The sequence below is a fragment of the Varanus komodoensis genome, unplaced genomic scaffold, assembly GCF_004798865.1.
Source record: "Varanus komodoensis strain SLA01 unplaced genomic scaffold, ASM479886v1 scaffold7_3, whole genome shotgun sequence".
Taxonomy (NCBI): Eukaryota; Metazoa; Chordata; class Lepidosauria; order Squamata; family Varanidae; genus Varanus; species Varanus komodoensis.
This window is the reverse complement of record NW_025336480.1, coordinates 9,696,152-9,723,448: the sequence shown is the minus strand read 5'-3', so window position 1 is coordinate 9,723,448 and position 27,297 is coordinate 9,696,152. Positions and strand designations below refer to the sequence as shown.

At 41.5% G+C, this 27,297-nt stretch overlaps 1 protein-coding gene across 6 annotated transcripts in view; it reads right to left on the bottom strand.

Annotated features, from left to right (window-relative positions):
- Nucleotides 1-10,265: 10,265 nt before the first annotated feature.
- Nucleotides 10,266-27,297, bottom strand: part of RAPGEF6 (Rap guanine nucleotide exchange factor 6) — a 176,861-nt gene continuing 159,829 nt past the window's right edge. For 4 of the 6 annotated variants that reach the window (XM_044454498.1, XM_044454500.1, XM_044454499.1 and 1 more), the window contains 3 exons: nt 25,162-25,670; nt 20,220-20,531; nt 10,266-17,290 (listed from right to left, as the gene is read on the bottom strand). In XM_044454498.1, coding sequence (XP_044310433.1) covers nt 17,265-17,290; nt 20,220-20,531; nt 25,162-25,670 — 847 coding nt within the window. In that variant the 3' untranslated portion in view covers nt 10,266-17,264. The remainder of the gene's footprint in view (nt 17,291-20,219; nt 20,532-25,161; nt 25,671-27,297) is intronic. The other 2 variants (XM_044454502.1, XM_044454503.1) reach the window with 1 other exon arrangement.

Below are 27,297 nucleotides of genomic sequence, written 5' to 3'. Positions count from 1 at the left end.
GATCCAAGATCTGCCTTCTGCAAGGGCAAAGAACTTTCCAGGAAAAGACAGTTCCCTTCACCCAGTTTTAGGGGATTCTGCCTTCCACCCACTAGTCGGCTCACACCAACCCCAACCAGCAAGAACTGTGCAGCAATATGGGGGAAGGAGGGCATGGACAAGTCCACTTCCACCAGTGTAGTTGAACTTCTGGAAATCTGGATCCAACCTAATCAAATACAAATAAAAACAAGTAGTTTTTTCAAAATGTAAACACATCCCTGACTTCAGCTTCCTCCTGCAATATTTGTTGTATTATCTAATATGAAGATGAAATATGTCATTGTACAAGCTGGAATTTTAAATGACTTCTGTTGAGCAGATCTTGAAGGTACAAAGATGATCCAGAGACTATGAGGAGAGATTGGAAGAACTGGGCGTGTTTAGTCAAGAAGTGAAGACTAAGACAAGATATGATAGCACTCTACAAGTACTGGAAAGGCTGTCACAAAGGAGGAGGAAGAAATCTCTTCCCAATCCCTTCTCAGAGTGCAGGACATGGACTAGCTGGACTCCACTAGTGACTCAGAGCCTTCAGGGGAGGAGCCAATGTTGCCGTCTGGTCCACAACTGATGGATGAATTTCAGTTATTGCGGCCTGATGATGTGGACAAGGTGCTTGGACAAGTACGTTCCACCACCTGCTAACTGGACCCTTGCCCGTCTTGACTACTCAAGACAGCCAAGGACGGGATAGGGACCTGGATCCTGGAGGTTGTCAAAGCCTCTCTGAGGGAGGGCCAGGTACCTGCCCCTTTAAAGGAGGCAGTAGACCGTCCTGTCCTAAAGAAGGCTTCCCTGGATCCTGAGATGGCCACCAATTATAGACCGGTGGCCAACATCCCGTTTCTGGGCAAGGTATTAGAACAGGTGGTGGCGGGACAACTCCAAGCACTCTTGGAGGAAACTGATTATCTGGACCCATTTCAGTCCAGCTTCAGACCCGTGTATGGTACTGAATCTGCCTTGGTCGCCCTGTATGATGACCTGTGCAGGGAGAAAGACAGGGGGAGTGCGTCCCTGTTGGTTCTCCTGGACCTCTCAGCGGCTTTCGATACCATCAACCATGGTATCCTTCTGGATAGGCTAGCGGGATTGGGAGTTGGGGGCACTGCTCTGCAGTGGTTCCGCTCCTATCTCAATGGCCAACTCCAGAAGGTGGTGCTGGGGGACTATGGCTCTGTGCCATGGCAGCTATGCCATGGGGTACCGCAGGGGTCCATTTTGTCCCCGTTGCTGTTCAACATCTACATGAAACCGCTGGGAGAGGTCATCAGGAGGTGTGGGCTGTGGAACCATCAATACGCTGATGATACCCAGCTCTACCTCTCTTTCTCTACCAATCCAAGTGAGGCAGTGGCTGTATTGAACTGGGGCCTGGCCGAAGTAATGGGCTGGATGAGGACCAATAAACTGAAGCTCAATCCAGACAAGATGGAGGTGCTGTTGGTAGGTGGATCGGGCTTTAGGATGGGGAACTTTGACCTTGTCCTGAATGGGGTTGCACTCCCTCTTAAGGACAGGGTCTGCAGCTTGGGAGTGCTCCTCGACCCAGAGCTATCGTTGGAAGCTCAAGTGACAGTGGTGGCGAGGAGCGCTTTCCTTCATCTTCAGCTGTTCCATCAGCTGCGTCCCTACCTGGAGAATGACTGCCTGGCAACAGTAACACACACATTGGTCACTTCCCGATTAGACTTCTGTAACATGCTCTACATGGGGCTGCCCTTGAAGATGGTCCGGATACTTCAATTGGTGCAAAATAGAGCTGCCAGGCTGCTGACGGGGACTGGGCATTGTTCTCATATAACCCCAGTCCTCCGTCAGCTCCACTGGCTCCCCATTGAAGTCCGGGCCCAATTCAAGCTGCTGGTTATCACCTACAAAGCCCTGAACGGCTTGGGACCTGGTTATCTAAAGGAGCGCTTGCGTCCATATATGCCCTCCCGCCCCTAGAGATCGGCGGCAGAGGCCCTTCTCTGGGAACCCTCCATGAAGGATATTAGGAGGGTGAATACTCAGAGGAGGGCTTTCTCTGTGGTGGTGCCCAACCTATGGAATGTGCTCCCCAGAGAGGTGTTTGTTTTTTGGCACCAGGCCAAGTCCTTTTTATTTAAATGCTATTTTAACTGTTAAGGTTGATTTGTTGATTTTAAACTGACCAGGCTGTTTCCATTATTTTATTTTATTTTATTTTATTATTTTATTTTATGTATTTTATTTATTCAATGAATTTTTTTGTATTTATATGTGGGATTTTATGATTGTAAGCCGCCCTGAGGCTTATGAGATGGAGGCGGCATATAAGCTGTCTAAATAAATAAATAAATAAATAAATAAATAAATAAATAACAGGCACAAGCTACAGGAAACCAAGTTCCGGCTAGATATCAGGAAGAAGTTCCTGCCTGTTAGAGCAGTATGAAAATGGACCCAATTGCCTATGGAGGTAGTGGGTTCTCCCATGCTAGAGGTATTCAGGATGCAACTGGACAGCCATTGCAGAAGGATGGTTTAACTGGGAGTCCTGCACTGAGCAGAGCTTGGACCCGATGGCCTTCTGGCCCCCTTCAACTCTACTATTCTATGATTCATGAAACCAAAAGTTGTTTTAAATCTTTTAATGTGATTTCTGATTTAAGATTTTTATTGCATTTTATTGTCTGCTTTATGGAGTGTTATAGACTGCCCAGAGAGCTTTGGCAGTGGATTGGTACAGAAATGAAATAATATTAATAACAATAAAACATATACATGGTTTGGTCAGAGCATTTACTCTGGAAAATACTTCCTTTTTCTGAAGCCATGAAATAGGCATGCCCCAGGTTCTTCTTCAGTCTGCATTTCACAATGAGTGAGCTGATCCGCACTTCTCAGACCAAAGTGTGGTTCAGAACACAGCAACCCTTTTGAAATTGCACATCTCCAGATATTTTATGTGCTTTCCAGCTCCAAGACATGCACCAGAAAGCATATAAAATGCAGTTTCAGAATAAGATACATTGAGAGATACATAATTTGAAAAAAAATACATTCAGATATATGTTTAAAGGTACGTTTTCATGCAGATTTTAAAAAATGAAAGATGGATTCATGCAGACACTGGGCAGAACAAAGGTGGAGACTAAGATAGCTTGTAGCCTATTAATATCAGTTACCACTGCTTGTAATGTCAGTTTGGCGAGCCAGTACTACAAATGTCTAACAGTAACAGAGACCATGAGACCTGTGAAAAACGGCAAATGTATTGTGACAGGACGGTTGGTGGACGGGGGTTGTTCGAATATTTTACAAAGGCCATTTACAAAGGACTACCTTTGGGTCTGAAGCATGTTGCTTCTTTTACTGAAAGATGCACTAGAATACTTGCATTCCGCTTGCAATCCATGTGACTGCGGTGTGTTCGCCATCCCAAAATGAAAATGCAAGCAGGAGCCCTCTTCTTCAACAAATGTTCATACAATTCCTGAATGTGGGATTATGTTGAAAAATGTACTTTATGCACTCTAAAATGCTCATTTTTGCACTTTGGTCTATGAAAAGGAAACTGCATACTTTTGAAAAAGAGGCTCAGGAATGTTCTCTTCTCCTGTTCCAACTAGCTAAAAACAGGTCAGAAACTACAATGGGAACAAGCTGAAATAAGCTTCAAAGTGCTTTTCAGAGAATTTAGATGAGCTCAAAAATCTCTGGTTCTCGCCTCCCTATTTTTACTATTCCATTTTTAAAAAATATGCTTTTATCCTAATTATCCACTTTTAACTACATTGCTTAAATGAGCAGGGGCTCTTCAGTCTGTTTAAAAAAGCATCTGGATAGAACAAGATGTGAGCATCAAAACAGCTTATGAAGCAAGAGTCTTTTCTCTTGAAATGGTTCCTTGTTAATTAGGCTTTGTTCATAATTGTTCATTTTAGTGCAGCATTAACACACATCTTTCAGTGGAATAGGAATGTGCACAAGAACAATCCTAGGCAAGCTTAGACCACAGAAGTCCAACAATTCCCAGCATTCGATACACAGAATTGTGATTTTGGATGACAACCGATGTTCTTCAAGACTTGCCATGCCATTCTTTTCCTCAGCGCTTGTCCAGTAGCACCCCCAGTAGGGGGCGCCTAATCACCAGCAGAGATCCGTCTGACCAAGTTTCTTTCAGCAGCATATAGTTAAATGGGTTTTGTATAGATCAATTTTATCAACATTGTTATCTGTTTCCATTCTATGCCACATTATCATTTTATCTCAGCTCAGCTCCTTTATATAGTATTATTATTCATTATTATTGATTTTTATATATTTCCATTGGCTCTGGGCAGTTTCCAGCCATTTAATACCAACAATTCAAATGTTTATGAATTAATTTAGATGTTCATTAATGACTTAATGAACAAATGAGAGTATTTTTATCCCACTCTTCAGCCAAAAAATGGTTCCTGGAGTGACATACGCACCATCAGTGAAACAAGACAGTTCCTGCCTGCACACTTACGATTCAGAAAGGCAGGACACAGAAGTGAAAATGAACGGCAAGGGAACGGGGAGGACGGTCTACACCCTTCCCACCCACTGTACTTTCTCGGGGTTTCCTCTTGTCATGATCTTCTTTGAATAGTCATCTTTTTCTCCTCCCCAAGCTAAAAGGGCACAGACAGTTCAGCCTTTGCTCATAGAGGAAGTTCTAACCTCTAGCACAGTGACAGGGACATGCAGTCGTCTGCATATTGTGGGGGTGTATCTTCCATCAGGCCTTAATCAATGGTGAGGGACGCTGGGAGATGAAGTTCAGTGGTATCTGAGAGCTACACATGCCCTCCTCTTGTCCCTGAGCTCTGACTGCCCGCATATTTATGATGTAAATTTGCCACCATGTCTTCATTTTGCACGGCCCAGCATGTTTGCACGATGCATTGCGTTCCCGTGTGGTGTGCACATTAGCGAAGGAAGGGTAACGCATCTTTCCTGTGCAGCTTAGTTTGCCTCCTGGTGCAGTTGCAGCCAACCTCCAAGCCAGCCATGGGTTTTAGGGAGGTTTTCCATGGCAGAGAAGACCGACTGTGTTCAGCAGGGTATAGACGCGCCGTACTCAGACAGCTCCAGCTCGGATTCTTTTTAAATGAGTATAAATTAATCAGGACCATATCAGCCTTTCCGGTCAATAATGGGAGAACAAGATGGGGCCAAGAAAGATGAAAAGAGGATTTATACAAAACATCGCTTGATCGGACTTTTTAGACCAAGAGAAGTTCAGTGAATTAGTTTGCCATTAGTTCAAACCAAGACATGAAAGATGCTGCCTGTGCCATTAGTTGACAAAGTAATCCCAATGAGCCATTAAATTGTTCCTTTCCAGTGTACTGCAGAGAGGAAAAACTGTTATACAACACTTGAGGTTATTGACTGAATGGCAGCTACTTTAGCAATACTCCATCTACATATGGAGTCATTTGGAAAGAGAGCGATTCAGAAAACTCTGAACAGATGCCAGAACTCTCTCCACCCCCCGCCCCCCACACACCGTTAAGCGACTGGAAGGGGTGTCCATTCTTTGCATGTAGATGAGCATTCACAGAGATAACGCGCAGGAGGACTCTCCCCTCTCGGTCACATTACGGAAGGTGCAGAGTGAGACATGTCCATGAACAGCATGAGGAAACGTAACAGGGCCGTAACTGATGGGTTGGGACCGTGGGCCAGTCCTCTTCCTCAGCACGTGAGGCTTGAGCATCTAGAGGGAGCTTCAGAGCAATTGATCAGAAGGATTTTCAGGCCCGAGGGGGTGCTTTTGGAAGGCAGGCAGGGGAGGGGGGATGGTTCCTATTAGATGTTCTTTCACTCCAGTTTTCTGACAGTATTTCACTTTGCTGCTGCTATTTCAGTCTGGGTCTCGTGCCATAAATGATCCCTGCCAAACACATTCCAAACATGCTACCTTTGCTGCATGATGCAACCAACTGGATTTGATTTGGCCAGCAGGCAGTGGGGCAATGCATCCGGGATCCACAACCCTGTTACTCTGAATGGGCTCTATGCCCACTGTCAGTGGCACTATAAACTGCCAAGGAAGGAAATCGTTTCATTCTCCCAGCCAGGCTAAGGGCTGTTTCTAGTGCTTCTGCTTCTTTGCAGTTTCTCTTGCTGCTGTGGCTGCGGCTGTTGCTTTTATGTGCTGCATGGTTTTTACCCTTTGCTGCTGGTTGTCCCTTGGCTTAATTACATGCTGTCTTTGTAATTATATTTTACATTTTTATTCACCCATATGTTGCCCAGATAAAGCAGATTTGTAGGAAGTATGAAAGTGCAATAAATGAACAAACAACGAACTATTCTTGGAAGAGAAACTTTAACAAAGCTTAACAACTTTGTGCCTACACCACCGCCAGGAAGGTCTGCAAATGACGTGTCATTTGGGAAGCAGACCTGAATGGATGTATTTGGGAATGTATGTGTGGCCTATAGTTAAGGTCTTGCATGCATGTTTCAACCCATCTGTGTACTGAAAGATTTGTGCTACCAGTATTTTATTTAGCACATGGTATGTCATATATGGGCTTGTGATATAAAAACACATCTAAAATACTACCAGGGAAGAGGCTCTTCAATATCCTTGCTCCAGTACCCTGAATTCTGTCCTACTAAGGCGCAGGGAATAAGGACAGCACGTCTAATATGTAATAGAGTGGATGCTAAGCAAAGAGAGAAAATGATATGCGGTGCTGCCCTCTGGTGGCCATTTTTTTAAAAATCCCTGTTGCTACATTGCCCACATATGTGATCTTGAGCACAGAAGGCACCTGAGTTTTAACACCAAGTTTGTATAAAAACCAAAGGACAACTTTTAAAAACCAAAGGACGACTTCGCCCACTTTTAAAAATTGAGACAAAGAGACAGGAGAAATAATTCTATCCAAGAGGATTGGCTCTACCATTCACTTCCCCAAGTTCCCTGGCCTTGCACCCCATGTTAGGTGTGGGGTGCTGCCCCGGTGTGGTGGGGTACATTGTCCTCTTGCCAGAGTTGCAATGAATCAGGTTTCAATCCAGCTGAGTCCGTGCACAGAATGAAATTGGGGCATGGAGGACGGACAGCCACCTGCCCTTTGCCTCAAGAAGCTGAACACCTTGGCTGAATAGGTGCTGGGTAAATAGGTAAGCAACATCCAAGCAAAGATTATCTGCTAATTATGGTGGAAGTAATTGCCTTAGGGAAGGAGCTTGGACACCTGTGACAGTCCAGATTTACAACCTGCCTCAAAATGACAGATAGAACTGATAGGAATCTGCATCCAACAATATCTGGAAACCACAGGGTTTCCACCCCTGCTGTTGGGCGTAGAATGACTATTATTATATTATTATTATTATTATTATTATTATTATTATTATTATTATTATTATTATATTTCTATAGAGTCTACAGTTTACTGATTCAGCATGAAAAGCAAAGATGGCCCTTCAAAAATTTCCAGAATCTTGGGTTGGCAGGTTGATATGGGATATGGGATATGTTGAAGACTGTAAATAGTTGGGTTTTTGTATGGAGTTAACTATATTTGACTAAATGATATCATAGGTATTAGCTACCAACAAACAGAGTAGCTAAGATGCCTTTAGAGATGTTAAATGGATGTTTTTGATGCTATTTGTAATTGGGTAATGAGGAAGTTATCTGTCTACCATTAGAAAAATGAAAAGATTCTGAATTGTCTAAAAATGTTTAGAATGAGCTTATCATTAAAGAAGAAAAGAAGAGATTGCACTTTTATTCAACCTGGAGATGCTTCCCTTTAACATTGGTCAAGAGAAACAGGATTTTGCAAGAAATGAAGGGACTGTTTTTACTGATGAAAGAGAAGGAAGATAGTGACTTCTATCAAATTTGGAATTATTTCTCTTTTTTGTTTGGCTGGAGAAACAGGACTTGGTTTGTATCTAAAGATGCTTTCAAGCTATTATAAATGGATTTGAGTGTGATCATAGAATGTTAAACGATATGTAGTAGGAGGCTGACCCAGTAAGTTCGATGTGTGTGACGATAGATGTCTGTTGTATCAGTTTAAAATTTTAATAAAAATTTTCAAAAAAAATTCCAAAATCTGTATCAGTGCAACCAAAGAATGACCAAAAATATGTAAACTTTCTCTAGCTCCAGTTTACATCAAGCAAGAAGTTTAAAAAAAAAAAAAAGCAGGTGCATTTGTGTGCTGGGTGATGGTGAAAGTGCAGCTTCGGCAGAATCCAGGCCCCTAGATGAAGCGAGGGAGGAGGGATCTGCAGACATTCAAATTCAACTCTCACAGGTCCTGTGGAAGTTACCAGGAGTTGCCCTTACGATTGCGAGGAGCAAGGAAGGGAGAATCATCCAATCTCCCAATTTGAAAACTGTAAAATCCAGAAGGGTACTTCCATCCTGGGTGAAGCACTGTGGTGCTTAGTGGAACAGAGAGAAACTGGGTAGTCTATACATGGCATGTGGGATGCAGAATTCACTACCACAAGACGTACCTATGGTGGCCATCAAAGGGGGAAGGCCACTGGCCCCAGTGACTGGGCTATCCAATAGGAAAGGCCACATGCCTCTATGCACCAATTGCTGAGGGACAGGATTCTGGATTTCCCATGTGCATCTGGTTGACATCATGTGACCCCAGCTCTGGACTAAAGGCCTTCAACATGATCCAACATGGCTCATATACCCTAAGTCTTTATATTAATGAAGCTGGACATTATTTTAGAAACTGCAGACCAAATGAGAGGTGGATTGACTCCATAAAGGAAGCCACAGCCTTGAACTTGGTAGAGCTAATGGAGCTGTCGTGAACCGGACATTTTGGCGGGCTTTCAAAGGATGATGGTAACTTGAAGGCACATAGCAACAACTCAATTTTTGTTTTAAGGTCAACTGAAACCACATGGGGTAGTTTTATCTAGTAGTTGGAGAGGATACAGTCTATATAATTAAAGCATGCTTCTCTAAAGCTTGGTTAAGTCTGCATACATACCTGGGAACAAGCTCTGAACACAGTGGGACCTACTTCTGAGGAAATAGGCAGAGAATATTGCTCTCCCTAACTTTGCAAGGCATAACTAAGTTGAAAGTGACACGCAACATAAGAAAAATCTGGCAGGCATACTGTAACCCCGAAGGGAAAGCTTCCAATTACATTTCAGAGTGGGCTGGACAGTCAGCTGTTTTCCACACTGGTCAAGTGGGCCCATTACTCCTAGATCCAGAAAGATACAGAGAAATGTGCAATAAGAAAATTGCAACGATCTAAAGCATTAAGTCAGACTTCCCCAACCTGGTGCCCTCCAGATTAATGATGGCTGGCCTTGCTGACGACAGCTGATGGGAATTGAAATCCAAAATGTTTAGAGGACAAGGGAATGTTAGAGGAACACAAAAGGTGATTGACAAGGTAACTAGTTCGGCTTTTATATCCTGCCCTTCTGCAAGGAGTTCAGGGGGAATGTTCTCACCCCACCCATTTTATCCTCACAAAACGCCTAGGAGATGGGAAGGACTGGGATAATAATCAGTGCAAGGTCACCCAGTGTGCTGCATAAGCAGGCTGGGATTTGAACTCAGGTTTCTGCAGGCAAAGGGGTTTGGTTTGCAACTTATCAAGAGGGAGTGAGCATCCCTGTCTGAGATGCCTAGCGACATATCCCCCACCACTCTGCTAAACTGTTAATTTAAATAGCAACACAGAATACAGTGAGACCAACCAAGTTATTCACCATTCTGGCGTTTCAGGTTGCAACTGTATATCCACTTAGCAGAAAAAAAATTCCTATCAAACCGAGAGAACTACTTCCAAGCAGACGTGCAGCAGTTACTTCCAAGAAGACGGTGGGTCTTCTGAAGCAGCCAAAGCACCATTTGAGGGTGGCCTGTTCAAAGCTTCCTTGTTCGTCTTCCTGTTATGAAGTGTGGCCACCTGTTGTCTTAAATTGCCCTTCTTCTCTAGAGAAACACTTTTGTGCTATTCATCATCAATTCAGGACAGCACTCCATCAAGAAAATAAAACTATAAATTTACAAAAGCAGTACTGATCAGGGTGAGAGCCTCATCTCTCATCCAGCAGTACGAGTCCAACCTATCTGCACTTCCAAATAACCCCCACTGATTTTCTGTGGGTCTAGGATAGCAGCCTAAAGGTGTATGGGATCCAGACATGCTTTGGGGAGGAGAATAACTGGGTTAAAAGATACCATTCACAGTAAGCCATGTTAAGTTGTTTATTGGTTCCAACAACATTAGTAGATTGGATATTAAACAGTACTTTTAAACATTCTCTTAACCAAAAATATAACAAATATTTACAATCACTCAGTAAAAATACAAAAAAGCATACAGAGGCACTGTCTTTCTAAAAGACATAAGTGTAAGAGGTATCAAAAAATAGAAGACAAACATTGCTTGTTACAGAATACTTTACAATCACTAACTTGTGCAGTTTGACAATTGCTATCGGAATACCATTACAACTGTGCAGTTTTTGCCCATATGCTCACATATGTAAAATGTCATTAATACCAAGCTAAACTGCATCCCATGTATATATAAAGAAATTAAAGACAAGTTGATGGCAAGCACAACCAAAGCAGGGGAGCTGGGAAGCGGAGTAAGGATCAAACTTGTTTTCCACTCCATTTTTGAATAGTTAGCGTTAAAGGATTTATGGCACAACCCCATGGCCTCCCAACATCGTTTGGTGGGACCACAAGAGAGGTCAGAGCCCCAGTTCTGACCTTGGAAAAACAGTCCTCGGAGGATTCCCCCTTAGCCCTCCCAGCTGGCATGGTTTTCCACCAGGCTGGCATGGGAGGGCACCGGGGAGGCAGGGCGTGAAGATGCGGCTCACCGCCATCCTCTAAAGGGTTTTGTGGTGCCTCAGCCAATCATTCTTGTGAGGCAAGGAAGAAAGAAGAATTTTGTGGAGGGCAAGGTGTGCATGGAAGCAATCATACCTGCCATATTCCTTCTGCTGTCCACTAGATGCCCACAATTCTCCAAGTCTGGAGAGTTACTGTCAACCACAATGGACCGTGCCTTCTGTCAAAGAGAGGCTACCCCCTTCTTCCTGATCAGTTTTTGAAGGCCATGAGAATTCGTATTAGTTTTAAATTATGTTTAAGGAAATGTGTATTATGGAGACCGATAGCTGTGCTGTTGCCTATAAATAAATTATCTGAATGACATATTGGACAGACTAGCTTTCTTTTCTTCTGGTTATTCCTCCTCAAAAAATCTATTAGAGAAAATTCATTCTTGTAGGATACTCTATCCCTCATTCTGAAGAATTGCCTAGCTCTACAGCAGGGATCTTATTCTAGGAAGTTCTTTCAAAGGCCTAAATAAAAACCAGATCTACTAATGTCCGTGCAAAATCCTCCAACCTTAGCAGGAAAAAGTTGACCCTAAACCTAGTCTTCAGGTGAAAAGCTAACATCTTTGTTTACCACAGGCTACCATATCTGTTAGGGCAAGAGAAGCGCATATAACAGATGTGCACTTTCAAATTACTAATTTGGAAAACTTCAGTCCAACTCAATTTTTTCTACCCAATATTATGCATATTTTCACAACATGATCCACCAACATTATAAACCCAACATCATTCAGTAGGCCTCAGCTGGCAAACTTAAAGGACAGACAGGTCATGACTACTGTACTGAGAGAGAGAATCCCCTCTAGCCACTCAATTTATGTAACTATATGGAAGCAAAACCTGACACTGGCTGTATGTTTGAGATTTCCAAATATTCCTAGTCGCTTTACAGATACAGCCTATTTAGCTGGAGACCATTTCCTCACACTATATTGAACAAAGCAGAAACGATATGTACAGAGAGGACATGGCCATTTGAAACACAATTCAAGTTAGGATTGGTGAAATTATATAACGTGGGGCAAAAGCATGGAACATGCTAGTAACATGCTCAACTACATTACGAGTAAAGTTTATGCAAACAGCATAGAATAGGATTAAGCAGACTTTTAATGTGGACTGGTTAAAAGAAAAGTGGTTTTGTCTCTTTGTACCCGACCCAACCTTCATTTCATTTTGCTAGTGGACCTGATCAATGTGATCAGCCAATTAAAGGGTGGGAGGAGCAAAAACCAAATGAAGAACAAAGACAGATGAGGCAATTCACACTGTGCAAATAGGAAGCAGAGAATACTTACTCCAGAGCATATCTATACTATATGGGCTTTATATTATGAAAACATGATTAACAAGATAGGCATTGGTCTTAAAACCAGTGTACTTGAACACTGAATATTACTGTTGCTGTGGACAGGAAAACACCAAATTCAAGAAGGTCGCAGATGTGAAATAGCTGGCTCAATGGACTTCAGGCGAGGTGAGTTAGACCTGGACATACAATTGTGTCTATGTGCAGAGCATCAGGCTTATGCAACATCAAAGGGTCACCCTCAAGCAGTCCTAAACTCCTTCCGTTTCGTTCCTATAAGCTGAAATAAGTATCTGACGTTACTGAGAGATTCTCCTATTGGTTCCAAGCACCCTGTTTTCTCTCATGCTTGTGGCTACATGAAGCTAGCACATACACATCACTGGATACACACGTGAACTAGGCCTGCTGGGAGCTAAGGCGTGGAGGTGTACAAGCTTGTTTTTGGCAAGTGTAGCCCCATTCCGAGACAGTCCCGGCACATCTGGTCAGGAGTGCACCAACAGCTAAAGGCACTGAGTTCGTCAGCCGGCGGAATGAGCAAGTTCAACACTGGCAGTTCGCCCGTTCTGCTGGGTGTCAAGCAAAGGATGAACTTTAACAACCTATCTGGCTGAGTGTACACTTCTTCCCTGCTCCTGCTATGGCAATCTACGACTGCAGCCTATGGGCACAATTGACTGGGAATGCATCCTACATCGATGGACCACTAATGCAATTCTGCAGGAAATCTGAGCTTGGGTTTTGCCAAGTTAACACAATCATGGGTGCCAACTTGAGTCAGATTGTAATACTATTTCATTGTTGATTGTTTTCATTAAGGCCTTGAAAGGGAAAAATGGAGAGCGGACTGATGTCTCAGCTAAGCAGATTCTTAAGGCTAGCGTGCTAACATGTAGTCAGCCAATTAAATGATGAATTAGTTAGCTTCTCCACTTCCTTCTATTTTCTGGTTTGTAATTTCGTGTTACAAGGCATTGAAGGAGTACTCGAACAGGCTCACAAATTTCAGAACACAACACATTTCTTTAAACATACCCTCTGGTTAATTAGCACTGTCCTAAATCAAAACAGGTGATGCATACAGACAGTTTAAACTGTTAAATTTAATATTTGGTACCTGTGTTTGGATTTTTCCAGAATTTGCTGCATTTGCCTCACACACAAAAGAAAATCTGAAAGCTCTTTATAACTTGAAGTGTACAAAATAAGTTACTCTGAGGCACCTTTAAAACTGATAAACATCATCCTTCTAGCTTCAATTGTAAACATTTTATGATAGTAATATTTACAAGTAAACTTGAAATATACATTGACACATTCATGTCTATTTCTAATGTTTGGTTGGCCATCATCATGTGCTAGAGGAAGAAAATAAATGCAGATAACTCCAGTTTTTTTCCATGTACTCTGGTTGGCTAAGTAAAGCTATAATATCAACTTAGCCTAATTATAAACAAAAACTTTGCTCTGTCCTTTACCTTTGCATAGAGTGTGTGTACTATACATATGAGCCAGGGTCTGCAATTTTTGGAAATACTATCCTAGTAACCTTCTCAACTGTGGATCAGGGCAAGGTCTTGTTTCTGAAGATGCACAAGACACGAGAAAAGCTCCAAACAATGGTAATGATAAGATCAATAGAAGGAAAGGCTGTTAGGCCTCAGCTGCACTGGTTTTCATTCAGAGGTGCTCCAAGACCACTGTTTCCAGCATCACTGAAGCCCAGGACACACGCTTGGGACAAGGGAGAGAGTTTGATCTTCCAGTCATGCTAAGGTTTTGGAGCACCCGAGAGTGGTAAGAACTGTTGCTGCTTCAATAGACATCCAAAGCCCAGAGGAACTGCAAGCACAACTCCCATCTGTCTCTCATTTTATGCTGCCCTATGGGGGAATGAATAAGTGGTATATGCCAGTTCTTATGGATGGCACTCAATTATATGATTCTTTTTACAGGCTCACTAAGGGCAGGGTATGTGATATGTAAAAGCCCTAAACCATTTTATATGTTTAGCAGAAAATCTTGGATGACCTAGGAGCTGATTGTACCAACTTTAGTTCTGGTTGGAAGAACAGGAAGATACAGCAGTCTGGTGTGCAAATACTCCAAGCTATCTGTGGGCATAAACTCAGTGATAACCTCTGATTCCTGAAAACTAAGTATCTTTGCCTTTTCATATTTCATTTCATGACGTTGTAGCTACAGAGAGGTCTGAGAAGTACAAAGTTTAACTGGAGCCATACCTTAGCAGGTCTCAACCTTATACACATTTCCAAATACAGGGTTTCATCCTGGATCATATGACTTCATAAAAACAGGAAGTGTGTCTGATCAGGGGCACAGCATGTTACTGCAAACAGCTTCCACTTCTGGAATGGAAGGAAACATTTCCCACCAAACATGCCTTCTATACTATACACGATATTACCACTATTACTATTAAGTTTGTTGTTATGTGCCGTCAAGTCATCTCTGACCTATGGCAACCCTGTGTATGAAAGCTCTCCAAAATTTCCTATCCATGACAGCCTTGTCCTGCTCTTGTAAATTCAAGTAGTGGCTTCCTTAATGAAGTCAACTGATCTCATATTTGATCTTCCTTTTCTTCTGCTTTCAACATTCCCTGGAAGGATTGTCTTCTCCAGAGACAACTGCCTTCTCCTGATGTGCCCAAAGTATGAGAGTTTCAATTTTGTCATTTTTGCTTCTAGGGAAAGCTCTGACTTGATTTGATCTAAGACCCACTTGTTTGTCTTTCTGTTGGTCCAGAGTATTGTCAACACTCTCCTCCAACACCCTGTTTAAAAGGAAATGTTCTTCCTGTAAGATTTCTTCACTGTTCGCTCTTCACATCCATATTGGATGTGAGGAATACAAAAGTGTGGAGAATCTTGACTATGGTCTCCAGTGCAGCATCCTGCCTCTGAATCTTTTCTGGTTCCTTCATTGCTGTCCTAAGTCTGTCTTCTTCAAATTTTCTGGCTACAAATCTCCATTTGAGTTGATGACTGAGCTATATAAAATCTTTCACAATTTCCATTTCTACCACATCAACAGGAAAGTTCTGTAATTCTTCTGTGGTAATTTTATTTTTCCTGAATATTCAGCTGCAGTCCTCCTTGTACCCTTTCTTCTTTCACTTCATTCCTTACAGGGTGTTTCCAGTCATGGCTGTTTCTGCCAGTAGTATCTTAAGTTAGTGGTGTTTCTTCTATCAATTTGCACCCCTTCCCCTGATCCTAATCCAGTTTTTCTGATGATATGTTCTGGATACAGATTAAAAAGATAAGGCGATCAAATACACCTTTGTCTGACACCTTTCATATGAGAAACCATTCCGTTTCTCTATATTCTGTCTCCCAATAGCTTCTTCTCCACAATACAGGTTATGCATCAGGATGATCAAGTGTGGGGCACCCCATTTCTTCCAGAATCATCTATAATTTCTTGTGAATCACACGATCAAAGGCTTTGTTGTAGTCTATAAAGCACAGACTGATCTTTTGAAATTATCTGGTGTGCTCTAGTAACCAACAAATATTTGTGGTATGATCCCTAGTATCTCTTCCTTTTCAAAATCCAGGTTGAACAGCAGGCATTTCTTGCTCCATATATGGCAATGTTCCTTGTTGCAACGCTATGAACATTACTTTGCTTGTCTGGGAAATTAGTGTTTCTATTTCATATTGTCCTACGTTTGTTGATTTCTTTTGCATCTCCGTTCTTGGGGATTGGAATGGGTATTGAATGTTTCAGTCTGTGGGCCACTGTTTGGTTTTCCATATTTGCTGGCATATTCTTGTTAGGATTTGAGTCAATTCATTCTCTGCAGCTTGGAATAGTTCTACTGATATCCTATTGGTAAAGAACTGAAATTTAGCATTGGTTCTGTTTTCTGTGATCCTACTCTTAAGTTCTGCACACTTCAGGCTAGTGCCAAAAGAAGGAACTTCTCCAATGAAAGACTTGCTGAACAGGATGCAGCTCAAAAATTTGGGGAATGGTTCACATGCAACAACAATCTCCTTGTGCTTCTTCCTTTTTTTAAAACTTTGGACCTTGCACCTGAGAGGCTCCCAGTAGACAATGCCTTAAATACAACAGACATAATGATTCACTTAGACTGGAGGGCAGGAAAACAAAAGCAAAAAGAACTGTGTGTACAGTCCTCAAGTCATTTGAAAGTTGAAAGGACAGTCACATGTACTTCACTGATTTTAAAATACAGGACCAACAGATGGCAGTATTCCACTACTGGATGCACATTAAAGCACACTTAATATACATCCCAGGGGCTTGGCATTTTACAAGAGGTTTAATGTTGCATTGTGTGTAAACCTCTAGCTGCACTCATGAACATCCAGTTCCTCAGAAGTCCAAAGTGTTTTGCTTAGCATACGACATTTCACTAACACCTAAATAAATCTGTCATCTTATTTTCTTTTAAAAAGCAATCATATTAGCCAACCAGAGCATTCCAATACATATACAACAAAGAAAACAAAAACAAAAGAAAAAGAAAACCCTTATATAAACTCCAAATTAATAAATTACTCTTCAGACTGCCGCAGACATTTCCACAGTTTTGCCAAAGTTTTGCAGTTTCTGTTAAGTACAGATCATGACATTCTTCAACTGGGAGTCATAACAGCCATATAGAAAAGATTTGACTGAAGTGTACTAAAAGATTCTATAGATTTTCTATAGAGGAATGCTTCCGAGGTGGTCCCAATGTATGAAAGGGTAAGTCCTTCCGAATACTGGTCACCAAACTCCAGGGTCAGAATTCCTTAGAATTGTCTGTCTTAGATATAAATATTTCCTTACGGTGTGGGATTGATCTCAGGGAATTCACATGAGTTCAGAATTATGATCCAGAGAGATTCATTACATTGTTCAGAAGAGAGGCAAATCCAAACATTTCGAAGTCAATAGCAGCAGGCTGTCAGTCACAACCAACAGCATTGTACGGTTGCTCCTCTTGATGTTACTGAGGCAATTTTCACAGGAAGCACGAAGGCTAGACTGCTGATACTTGTTCATCTTCTGTGAAACAAGAAAAACACCATCAACCATCTACGCTGCAATAACCGTCCCGTGTCTTCACCATCCCATGTTCCCACCCCGGTCTATGAAAGATGCTGCATATCACTTCCCAACAGTGTTTTCCTGAATCAGATCAATGAGAGGTCAGCACTTTCAAAAGATTCAGAATTTCTCTTTACTTCTGTCCATGATGCATTTGATCATAACAGCAGTGAAAACTGTAAAAACAGTTTCTGGCTTCAGAAAAATCCCATATTCCTTGGCATGAAGTGATCAGAAATCAGAATTAATTTAGTAAGGTGTGCATGCCAGGCAGGTGGATGTGTCCTTCCTCACCCAGCTGTCTTCTGCCAGCAACTCTCCTTGTCAAATTTCTAATCTGGGTTTTAGTAATTTTTCTTTTAACCATCTCTTTGGTTTTACGAATGACTTCTAATGATTAATTATACTGCAAATGTTCTATTAAAATATACATTTAAAATATTTAAAAGAAATCTTGGCCTTTTAGTATGGGCAAGGTTACAAAGAACCAGGGACTTGGCTTATATTCCTACTTCTCCACAAGGCCAGCATGGGGACTTCTGGTGAAATTTGATTTCACAATGGGTAAAAATGGGTTTGGGGAAAAAAGTTTACAAATTTCACCAAACATGCCTATGCCATGGTTGTGCCTGGTATTTGTTTGGACTCCAAATGACTTTGCAAGCAGGTAGTCCACTAAGATTCTCCCGAGACTTAGATCAACCAACTATAGGCTAAGCCTTAAATTAGTTGGTGGCAAGAACAAGTGAGCACGCTGCCTCCAGTATGATTGCCGCTTTGCATCCATTTTCCAAAACAACACAAAATAATCCATCCCTGTTGTTTCACCCAACAACAAACAATGAGTTAAATTTGGGATTTGTTTCCTACTCAACAAGCCCAAGTTCCAGGTCCACATTTCATGGTGAAGAACTCAGGAAGCCTGTGTCATTTTGGAAAGCAGATGCAAAGCAGAAACAGTAAGAAGACAGCCAGGTACTCACTCATTCCAAAAAATAAATCCATGGGTTCTCCCTGACTGAGTGCAAGTAACACAAAAGACCATACTCAAGGGTTAAAGTGAGGGTTATTGTGTTGCTTGAGTCTAGTCATGCTAACAAGCCCTGCTCCCTGAACACAAAAACCCATGAAGAAAACTCCAGGTTTCTTGTTGGGCTTTACCATGGTTAGTTATCTCAGCTGGGTTCAGACAATGAGATAATCCACATTCAAGCCATGGTTCAACAACAACCCACAACCAAACCATCCTCAACTCCAGTGAGGAATATCCTCTTATCTGAACCCAGTCATTATGTGTGACCAATTGAATAACTTTAGTCTCTGTTTGTCAGCATAATATACCTCTATATGTGGATAGAAGACAACTATATATGCTACCCAAACTCTGTAAGAAAGACAGGATAAAAATAAAACAGAAATATTTTTGAATAATTTTGCATTAAAGGCCAATGACTAAAATATAATGTCTTATTTTGGGAACTTTGTAAAATTAGCGAGGCTAATTTTCTATAAGGTAGAAGCAATAGGGCCTCATTAAACATGATTGTTAGAAATGTCACAGAAACATGCATACTTCAATTAATGTTTATGCAAGTTCAGAAACATGATCACACACAGTTATGCGCGTGCACACGCACACACACACAAAACTACCCAAGCCCCCTTTTTTGAAAATGACATTTTAAGCACAGCCCAATTACAAGCTTCTTCAAACAAGATGGTAGAAAGATTTCTAAGTCATGGAAACATGTCAGATGCTAAAATCCCAATTTACTAAAAATACAATCTGAGAGTGGCAGACATGCATTCAACTGAAAATGAGAAAAACTGTGCCAGAACAAACCACCCACAGTGGTGAGCAACAGAAGGTGAAATACAAATGGAATGAAGAACAAAATCAAAGTTGCCTATTTTCATTAGATAAACGGGAAGTAAGGAAGAAAAGGAAAACATTTTCCATGTTCGCTCTTAGATCTGTCATTTTATTACTCCAGCCCACTTAAAGATGGTGGCTGAGGGTTCACAACAGGGGTCAAGTGTAAAGTGCCAGGGAGGTTCAATTAGCAGGTCCCTCTTGGCCTGATTTTGTCCACTAAGCAACTTCATGAGGTCTGCAGCACTGGCCTGTAAATAACTGAAGCTGAATTTAAAACCTCCTCTGTTTTTAGTCTAAAATCTTAAAGGTGGAAACTAAGGAACATTACTTGTCTGGCCAGCCAGTATTAAAACCTGCAACCTGCTGCAGCTCTAACTGCATGGAGAAGCAGTAATCTTTCGACTCTGGTGTGCCAGGCTTTATTGTGCTCCCGCTGAAGAACGAGCAAGGAAATGCTGAGCTTAATACATGACAGAACTCAACATGGCTAGTTTGCCGCAGGGCAAATGTTTACATAGGCTCATGCATTCCACCCTAGTTAAATTAACCTCTGGTGCCGAGATTGGAAACCAGGTACCTTTCAGGTGTTTCAGACTACAACTCCTATAATTGGGCATGTTCACTCCTGCTTCAATGCATACAAGCAGGTTAAGCATAGGTAGATTCATGCTGACATTCTGAAATCATTTCTGCCACATAGAAGCATTTCTGATTATTTGAGTGGGAGGTTAAGCTGTTGGGGGACAGGTTCTCTAACCCGCTCTGTGCACCTGCTTTATATTTGCATTACTTGTAAGTATGTGGGTTAACCATCAGCACTGCGATACATTTGTTGGACAGGTAGGATGGTGAAAAAAGTGATTAATAAAGTTTTTAAATGACTTCAAAGGAAAAAAAATAACTGATGCACATCAAGGTGACTTCTGAGAGGTAAGACGATTTGGACATTTTGCACACTTATAATCACACACCAACATACTAAACAGCTAGCAAAGAAGATCTTTCACATACCATCCTCTTCACTATTTGCGTCAGTCATATCTGCTAGCTTAGGATGGGACGGCTGTCGGCTATGCCACTGAGGCATCTTCGCTGGAAAACAGGCCACAGCTTCGCTACTCAGAGGAGTGGAGGAGAGCCTAGAGAGCTTGCTATGCAGCATCTTGGACCTCTGCACCGCCACACTATAGTCGGGAGGTTTTAGGTGTGGGTGGTGAGGTGATCCTTCCTTTATGTCCGCTAATGAAATCCCCATATATCCTGGTGGGGTGGGCGGTGGCTCCCTATACCTATTGTCTTCCTTAGGTGAGGTGACACAGTACACTGGCACAAGAAATAAGCAATGGAAATGTTAATGAGGGAAACAAATGAAAAACAAAAAGCATTTAAAAAAACAGTGAAATGTTACAATGGCTAAACTGAAAACTGGTAACAAAAGGTAAATGTAGAATCACTTGTTATAAAACGCTATTGGCAGGATTTTGAACGTTAACCACTTGAAAAGTCATAAAGCAGCAGCAGGATTACTAGATTCAAGTTGCTGAAGCAGTGTTTAGAAAGTCCTTTGATCTGAACAGCTTGCAAATGGGCAGAGAGCAATAGCAAACTTTATAATTCTGTACTTCCTATTTCACATTCTATTTTGGCCTCTGAAAGTGAAAAACTCAAGGAAGAATACCAAACTATACTTGACATGGGAGGAAGAAGCACTGTTTGGAAAAGAGAAACAGAAAAGGAAAAAAAAAAGATAAAGCAAAATTCAAAAGATTTGGTGAGGGTAGCAGTGGCTCTTGCTCTCACTGTGTTGTTTACTATGATGTCCAAACCCAGATGTGTAGGTTATTCTGGGAGAAGCAATCCAGAGGTGCAACACCAGTACAAATCACTGATTTACAATTCTGCGGTTTCCTCTCCCCAGTAACTCTGATTACACAGTTCAGGAGTACTATGACCAGGAGCAAGAAGGGAACAAGGAGCAACACGTTCACTCACATTTGTTTTTGACTACCTATGCTTTAGAAAACATATCGGTAGTTGTGATGTGTGAACTGAGTGATTATGACCCAAAGTGATCCTACTTTGTCTTTCCCAAATGGGTAAATTAAACTTCTTCTTCCCATGTCATTCAAATGCTTGGACATATTTGACAGACAGTTTTTGAAAGCTTTTATATTTTCACACCTGGATGTTTAATACAATCTTTCAGATACATTTTTACTTATTGCCTATTTCTCAATGCTTGCAAACCAACCAATTAAAATAAAACATCATAATTTGTCTTCACAAGAATTTCCTGAGTTTATAGTTTGCAAAACTTAGGTTATGATATTTGTCTATCAGTCTTCTTAAGACTGCCTGATTCTCACCTTCCACTGAGATTTTTCTTATTCCAAGAGTATCCAAGTTAATCTAAGACACACAAATGGTGTTAACATTGGAATGCACATTCATTATCCTAATCACATATAGAGGGAGTCCACCTTACATGCTCAGGGATCTGTTTAGGACATGCAGCTATTACTTAAGGTGCACCAAATTCTCATTTTACTGCCAGGCTTCTAAATATGCACAATTTTCTCTCCATTTACTTCCTGTCTTCAAATTTTACAAATGTTTCTAAATGTTTAAGGAAAAACTGCTACTTGCAGCAGTAACTGCTGTGAAAGGAAGCTGCTCAAAGAGACCGTGATGAACCAGTGGCAACTTTTCCGGACTGAATAGTTTGGGAAGTAATGAATGGGAGTAGGACAAGGCTAATTCAACTTTTAAAAGTTAAAATATTGCCTTGCTAAGTGAGAGACATTATCCCCACACACTTTCTGGTCTACCTACTTCTCCCATTCACCTGCTCCCAGTTTTTATTTTCCCTATTATTTTTCCTCAGGTACCTTGCAAGTGTGAAGTAATGTATAATATGTAGTATTGTCTTGTCAATTTCCATGTGCATTATCTACTGAACTTCCCTCACCTTGACAACTGAAATTGACAAGAAAAACTACACATATTGGACAGTTGCAAATGTGTGCTTGCTCAAGTCTGCTCAATAGTAACAACAATCAGCAGCATTGTTTTTGCCTGAAAGCTGGTCAGAAAATGAAGGGCAGGTTATTCTCTGAAGAGACGCAGTTACCACCTGATGACAAAGAATAGCTCACAGAAAAATGTTTATGGATTAAGCTTTCATTTATATTGCGCCTTTTGGCAAACCCTTTTCCTAAAACTGTTTATTATTGGATTTATATCATTTGCTTTTCTTTCACTTTTAACTTTAGCATGCCTCTTGCCCCTGGTACTCAAGCAATGAGAATTTAGACTGTAGAGTTGGGAGAGGATAGAAAGGAGAAACAGGCTAGCTGCAAGCACAGGACAAGGGGGTGTCATAATGACCCATTTGTCAAGATCCCACAGCTAACAACCTGCAATGCTGAAAATACAACAGGCAGAGCTAAACATCCTAGGGACAGGGCATCTCCAGGTTGTTTAGGATAGCAGGGATAGGCAGGCAGGAACCAACATGTTTTATCCTTGTGTATTTTAACAACCCACTGTTAACAAGCCATGGATTGTTGACAACAAGCAAACTGGGTCATTAGTGAATTTTGAACTACGCCTCTTTTGTACTATTTGGTTTCTTTCTCTTCTTCTGACACACACTAAAACACACTCTTTTCACAGATACCACCATTTCTTCCATTTCCAGAATTCAGAGATGAGTGTCAATCCTTATATAGAACAACAGCCCTATCTGCACAGAAATAGGAGGCATTTCTTGGCTTTAATGATGCATAAAAGCATTTAAGTATTTTAAAAAAATGCCTACTGCTCTGTAGACTGAAAACCAGACTGGAATACTGACTGACTGGTGGTTGTGGGGGGAATGTAATCTTGGATGGCACGGCGAATCAAGAGAAGTGTTCTGAAAGAAGGCACAGGGAGCTGGCAGGCGCTTTGAACAGAAGCATGCACTCCAAGGGGCAACACTTTCTTGCAGGCCTCACCTGTCAACTTTGATTTTAAGAACTGCAAGACGTACGCATCTAATGGTTCCTACACTCAAATCTGCTTTAAAGAAAATACAGCAGGGTTAAGGTACTCGGATCCTAACTTTCTATAGCCAGAACTTCCACCACTGGCAGAAAAGGGGGTGGGGAAGGGAGACAGAGGCAACTTTCACCTTTCCCCCTGCTGCCCTTCAAAAATCTGCTCTAGAAGGTTGGGGAACTAGCAGGAGCAGCATGGGCGCTGCCATTTGGTGCTGCAGGGACCAGGGAGTATAGAAATCAGCAAAAACTGTCTCCCTTTCCTCTTCTGCCAGCAGGTGCTTTCACTGCATCATCATCCTTCCTGTGAATGAAGGGATCCCTTTGTTCATGGAAGCATCTGGGATCCAAGCCTGGCTGTCCCCTGCCTCATCCCAAAGAACATGAATAGCTACCACTACACAAAGTTAGCACTACACAAAGGACCAAAAGCACTACTTTATCCTTCCACCCACCCAAGCTCACCACAGTCATTTTCCCTGCAGGTCCTCCAAGTAATTTAAAACAATAGCTACAGTTCACCCCTGCCAAAAAAATCCTGCCAGGCAAACAATGAACTCTCTTTCTCCCTCTCCCTATACTGCATGTACATCCCAGGATATCATTAAGAAACTGGTGCTACCAGTACAAGAAAGGAACTGGGTGAATGGGCAGCTTAGAATGCAGCAAGCTACTGTGGTCAAGAAAAAGAAGAAATGATAATCTCTCACAGAATGCCTAAAGTGCAGTTGTGAAATATAAACAGACTTGTAGTTCAGCTAAGGATGAGGTGAAGAAGTGAAAGAAGTACAGAAGCAAGGGTAGTTTAGAGGAGCAAAAAGCATCATTCATCAGAAAGGGTAAGCAAGAGGGCAAAGGCATCAAGGAAAATTCATCCCCATCTCCTTTTCTCCAGTGCTGGAAACAACCCATTCCCTATGACCATTTCAGGAAGAGTACATGAGGTACACCTTGGAGTCAAACCTTTCCAGCCTTTCCAACATGAAAGGGAGCATGGTGTGTGCATTAGCCCACAGTATGTTGTTGGACGAGGGCTATTGTATTTAAATGCCCAGTTTATTTACACGAAGAATTTGACTTGAGTTTAGAATGTCCTATACTTGTGGGAAAACAATAAATAAATGGTATCCTTCAGCTATGGCTACTTGGGAAGATCTAGGCAGTGTGTAATTTTTAACAGCCATCCTATTCAACAGTAATATTTTCTTCAATAAAAGAATTTTTACAATATAAGTTTTCTCTCAACTGAAAGCAAAGAACAATTTGTGTACAATGAAACTGACATGTTGTCACATCTACCCAATTTCAAACAGGTACTTAGTATGTTCTGGGATGTGAACTGTCCCTCTTCCTGGACCAGGATCCTTCCTAAGAATCTCAGAATCTGGATAATCTGCTAACGACACAAGATGCCACCTACAGACTCTTCCCTTGCTGCCTTGGAGACAAGTGGAAGGGATGCACAGGTAATGCCAAATGGCTGGAGAAAATCTTAGAGCCTGGATTCATTCTCTAGACATTATCTTCTGCCCCAGCTTGGTGATAGCTAGCATAATATATGTGAGTGCCCATGAAATAAGAGCTCAGATTGTCAGAGGAAGAATGGTAAGAAATCTGTCATAGAAAGTTAAGGCAAGGTTCACAAGGAGATTTCCTTGGCTTGCTTCATAAGCTTGCTCCCCTCCCTGCAAGGCAATAAAAAGCATGCTCTTCTGTTACTTAAAATCCCACTCCTTCTCTCAAGGAGGTCTGGAAACACTTCATCGGAGGCTTTCTTTTATTGAAAACATGTGTATGAGTCGTATTTTTAAAGTTCAAGCCAGCCCCCAGATCTGCTGATGTCATTTTTAGCAGCTTAATAACATAATATATAACAGCTGTGGAAGCTTCCTTGGGCTTTGGATTTGGCTTACCTATGAGGCCTCGCTCCGTACTCGAAGTGACAGTTTTGTAATTTGTATCACTGCCTGCTTTGGAGTCCAAAACCTCAGCTTGCTCTGCCGTTAAGCCGTCAAGTCCTCTCCGTTTTATCGTCCCATAATTTGATTCATGTGTGTCCGACAATGAACTCGACGAGGCCCAGCTTTGTCGGGACTGGTCAAAGTCCATGCCAGATTTGGACTGCCTATTATTTGAGTGAGGGTGGGGATGCAAATGAGTTTCCTCAGGACAACAGTTGGGCGGTTCCACTTCAGCAATGGCTCTTTCTAAATGAGTGTGGCGGTAAGAGTTTAAGAGGTCCCAACCCTTCTGGTTCTGGATATTTTGGAAGTTATCATGGGAACTGCTTGAGCAAGAGGTCCAGCTTCCACGACCACTGTCTGCTGCTTCTATTGTGATGTGCTCATGGGAAATCTCCTCCGTGCTCAAGGAAGATGGAACAGGCAGCCCTCGGATCACTGGAGGTCTAGGCAGCGGCCAACTGAAGTCAAAGACAACAAAAATTAGGATAAAACAAAGGCAACAGCACAGAGCATGCAAAAAACATGTGTTGACATCATCTAATATTAAAGTCCAGTCTCTCAAATGTTCACCTGTCTTTTCAAGCATCTTGCACCTGAACAAATGCAGCATTTTGTAGAATTCTGAACATGCTTTTAAAAAATCTGACATAAATTTATAGTCTAGCATAAATAAAATTGTGGGTGCAACATCTGTCTTTACCACTGCTTGTGTGGGTTGGATTTACACTGAAATCTATGATTTCCTCCTACATCTACTACTATGTTTGTTATTCACTGGATAGTGTTTTCCTGATAGCCAAGTCATTCCAGGTTCTCTCATCAATGCTGCAAATGTTGGTTTCTGTATTTTTTTTTTTTTTGCTCTCCTCTCTCAGAATTTCCACCTGTGAAAATCATGACATTACATGCTTATCCATGAAAACTGTATTTCCTTTCAAATAATGGTAATCTCAATATCAGCTTCAACATCTCCAATCTCTGTATTTCTATTTCTTTCATGCCACAGGACCAAATTACACATGACATTAAACATTAAGCACACTGTTAGGAACAACATCCATATTTTAATTTGTTAATAGCTGCAGGCAATTTTTGTTGGAACTGTAGGAGGGGAGGAAAAGGTTACTGAACACCTTCCTTCACAAGCTGTAGTCATAATGAAAATTACCCCATGCCTCCTAAATTAAGGGACTGGTTAATAATGATACATATATTGGATTCAGACAACATGGTAACAAAAAGGTCAAGTAAGGGTTGGGAATGGATTGTTGTTGAAATGTGGCTCATCATATTGTCTGAATGCAGCTGTGCTAACAAGCCATGGTTAACCATGACCAACCCATGAAGGCAACCCATGGTTTGTTGTTGGGTTGTGAACTGTGAGCTCTTCAGCCTGTATTGTGATCTTAACCGAGTTCAGACAACATGATAACCCACATTTCAACAACAACCTACAATTCAATGACAACCCACACTCAACCCATATTCCATTTTTGAGTGTAGGTTAACTGTGTTACGTGAACTCAGCCATAGCATCAAGTGTACCTTGGCCTCCAGCTATTAAAAAAAAAACTTGGACAAATGAACATTCAAAACACTTCTGAACCAGGAAGAATCAGCTAAAAGTGGTGGCAAGAGAAATAACTTTAATCAATAAGATGTAGGATGAGTAAAATTTGCAGAGTGCAGAGAAGGCTTTGTAAACTATAGTAAAAGTTTTGCACAAATCAAAGGAAGTTTTGCACACTTGTGCTTACAAGTTATGCATCACTCAGAAAGGAGTAAAAAATGAAAATATGTTAAGAGATAGCATAAGCAAATAAAAGAGAGGAAATCAGGCAGTAACATTACATATCTGGACATGTACAATTACACACAACAGTGTTCACGCCAAACTACAATGCCACATGAACTGGGTGCACTTATTTTATTTCAAGAGATTAAGGTCTGGGAGAGTTTTTTTATATATACAATTGGCATTGCCCTCTTCTGCTAGCAGCAGCAATCTCCTTTTGGAAAAGAGACAACTAGATTTCTAACAAGATGCCTTAGGTATAAGCTGGAAGGAAATTTCCTACTTGCTTC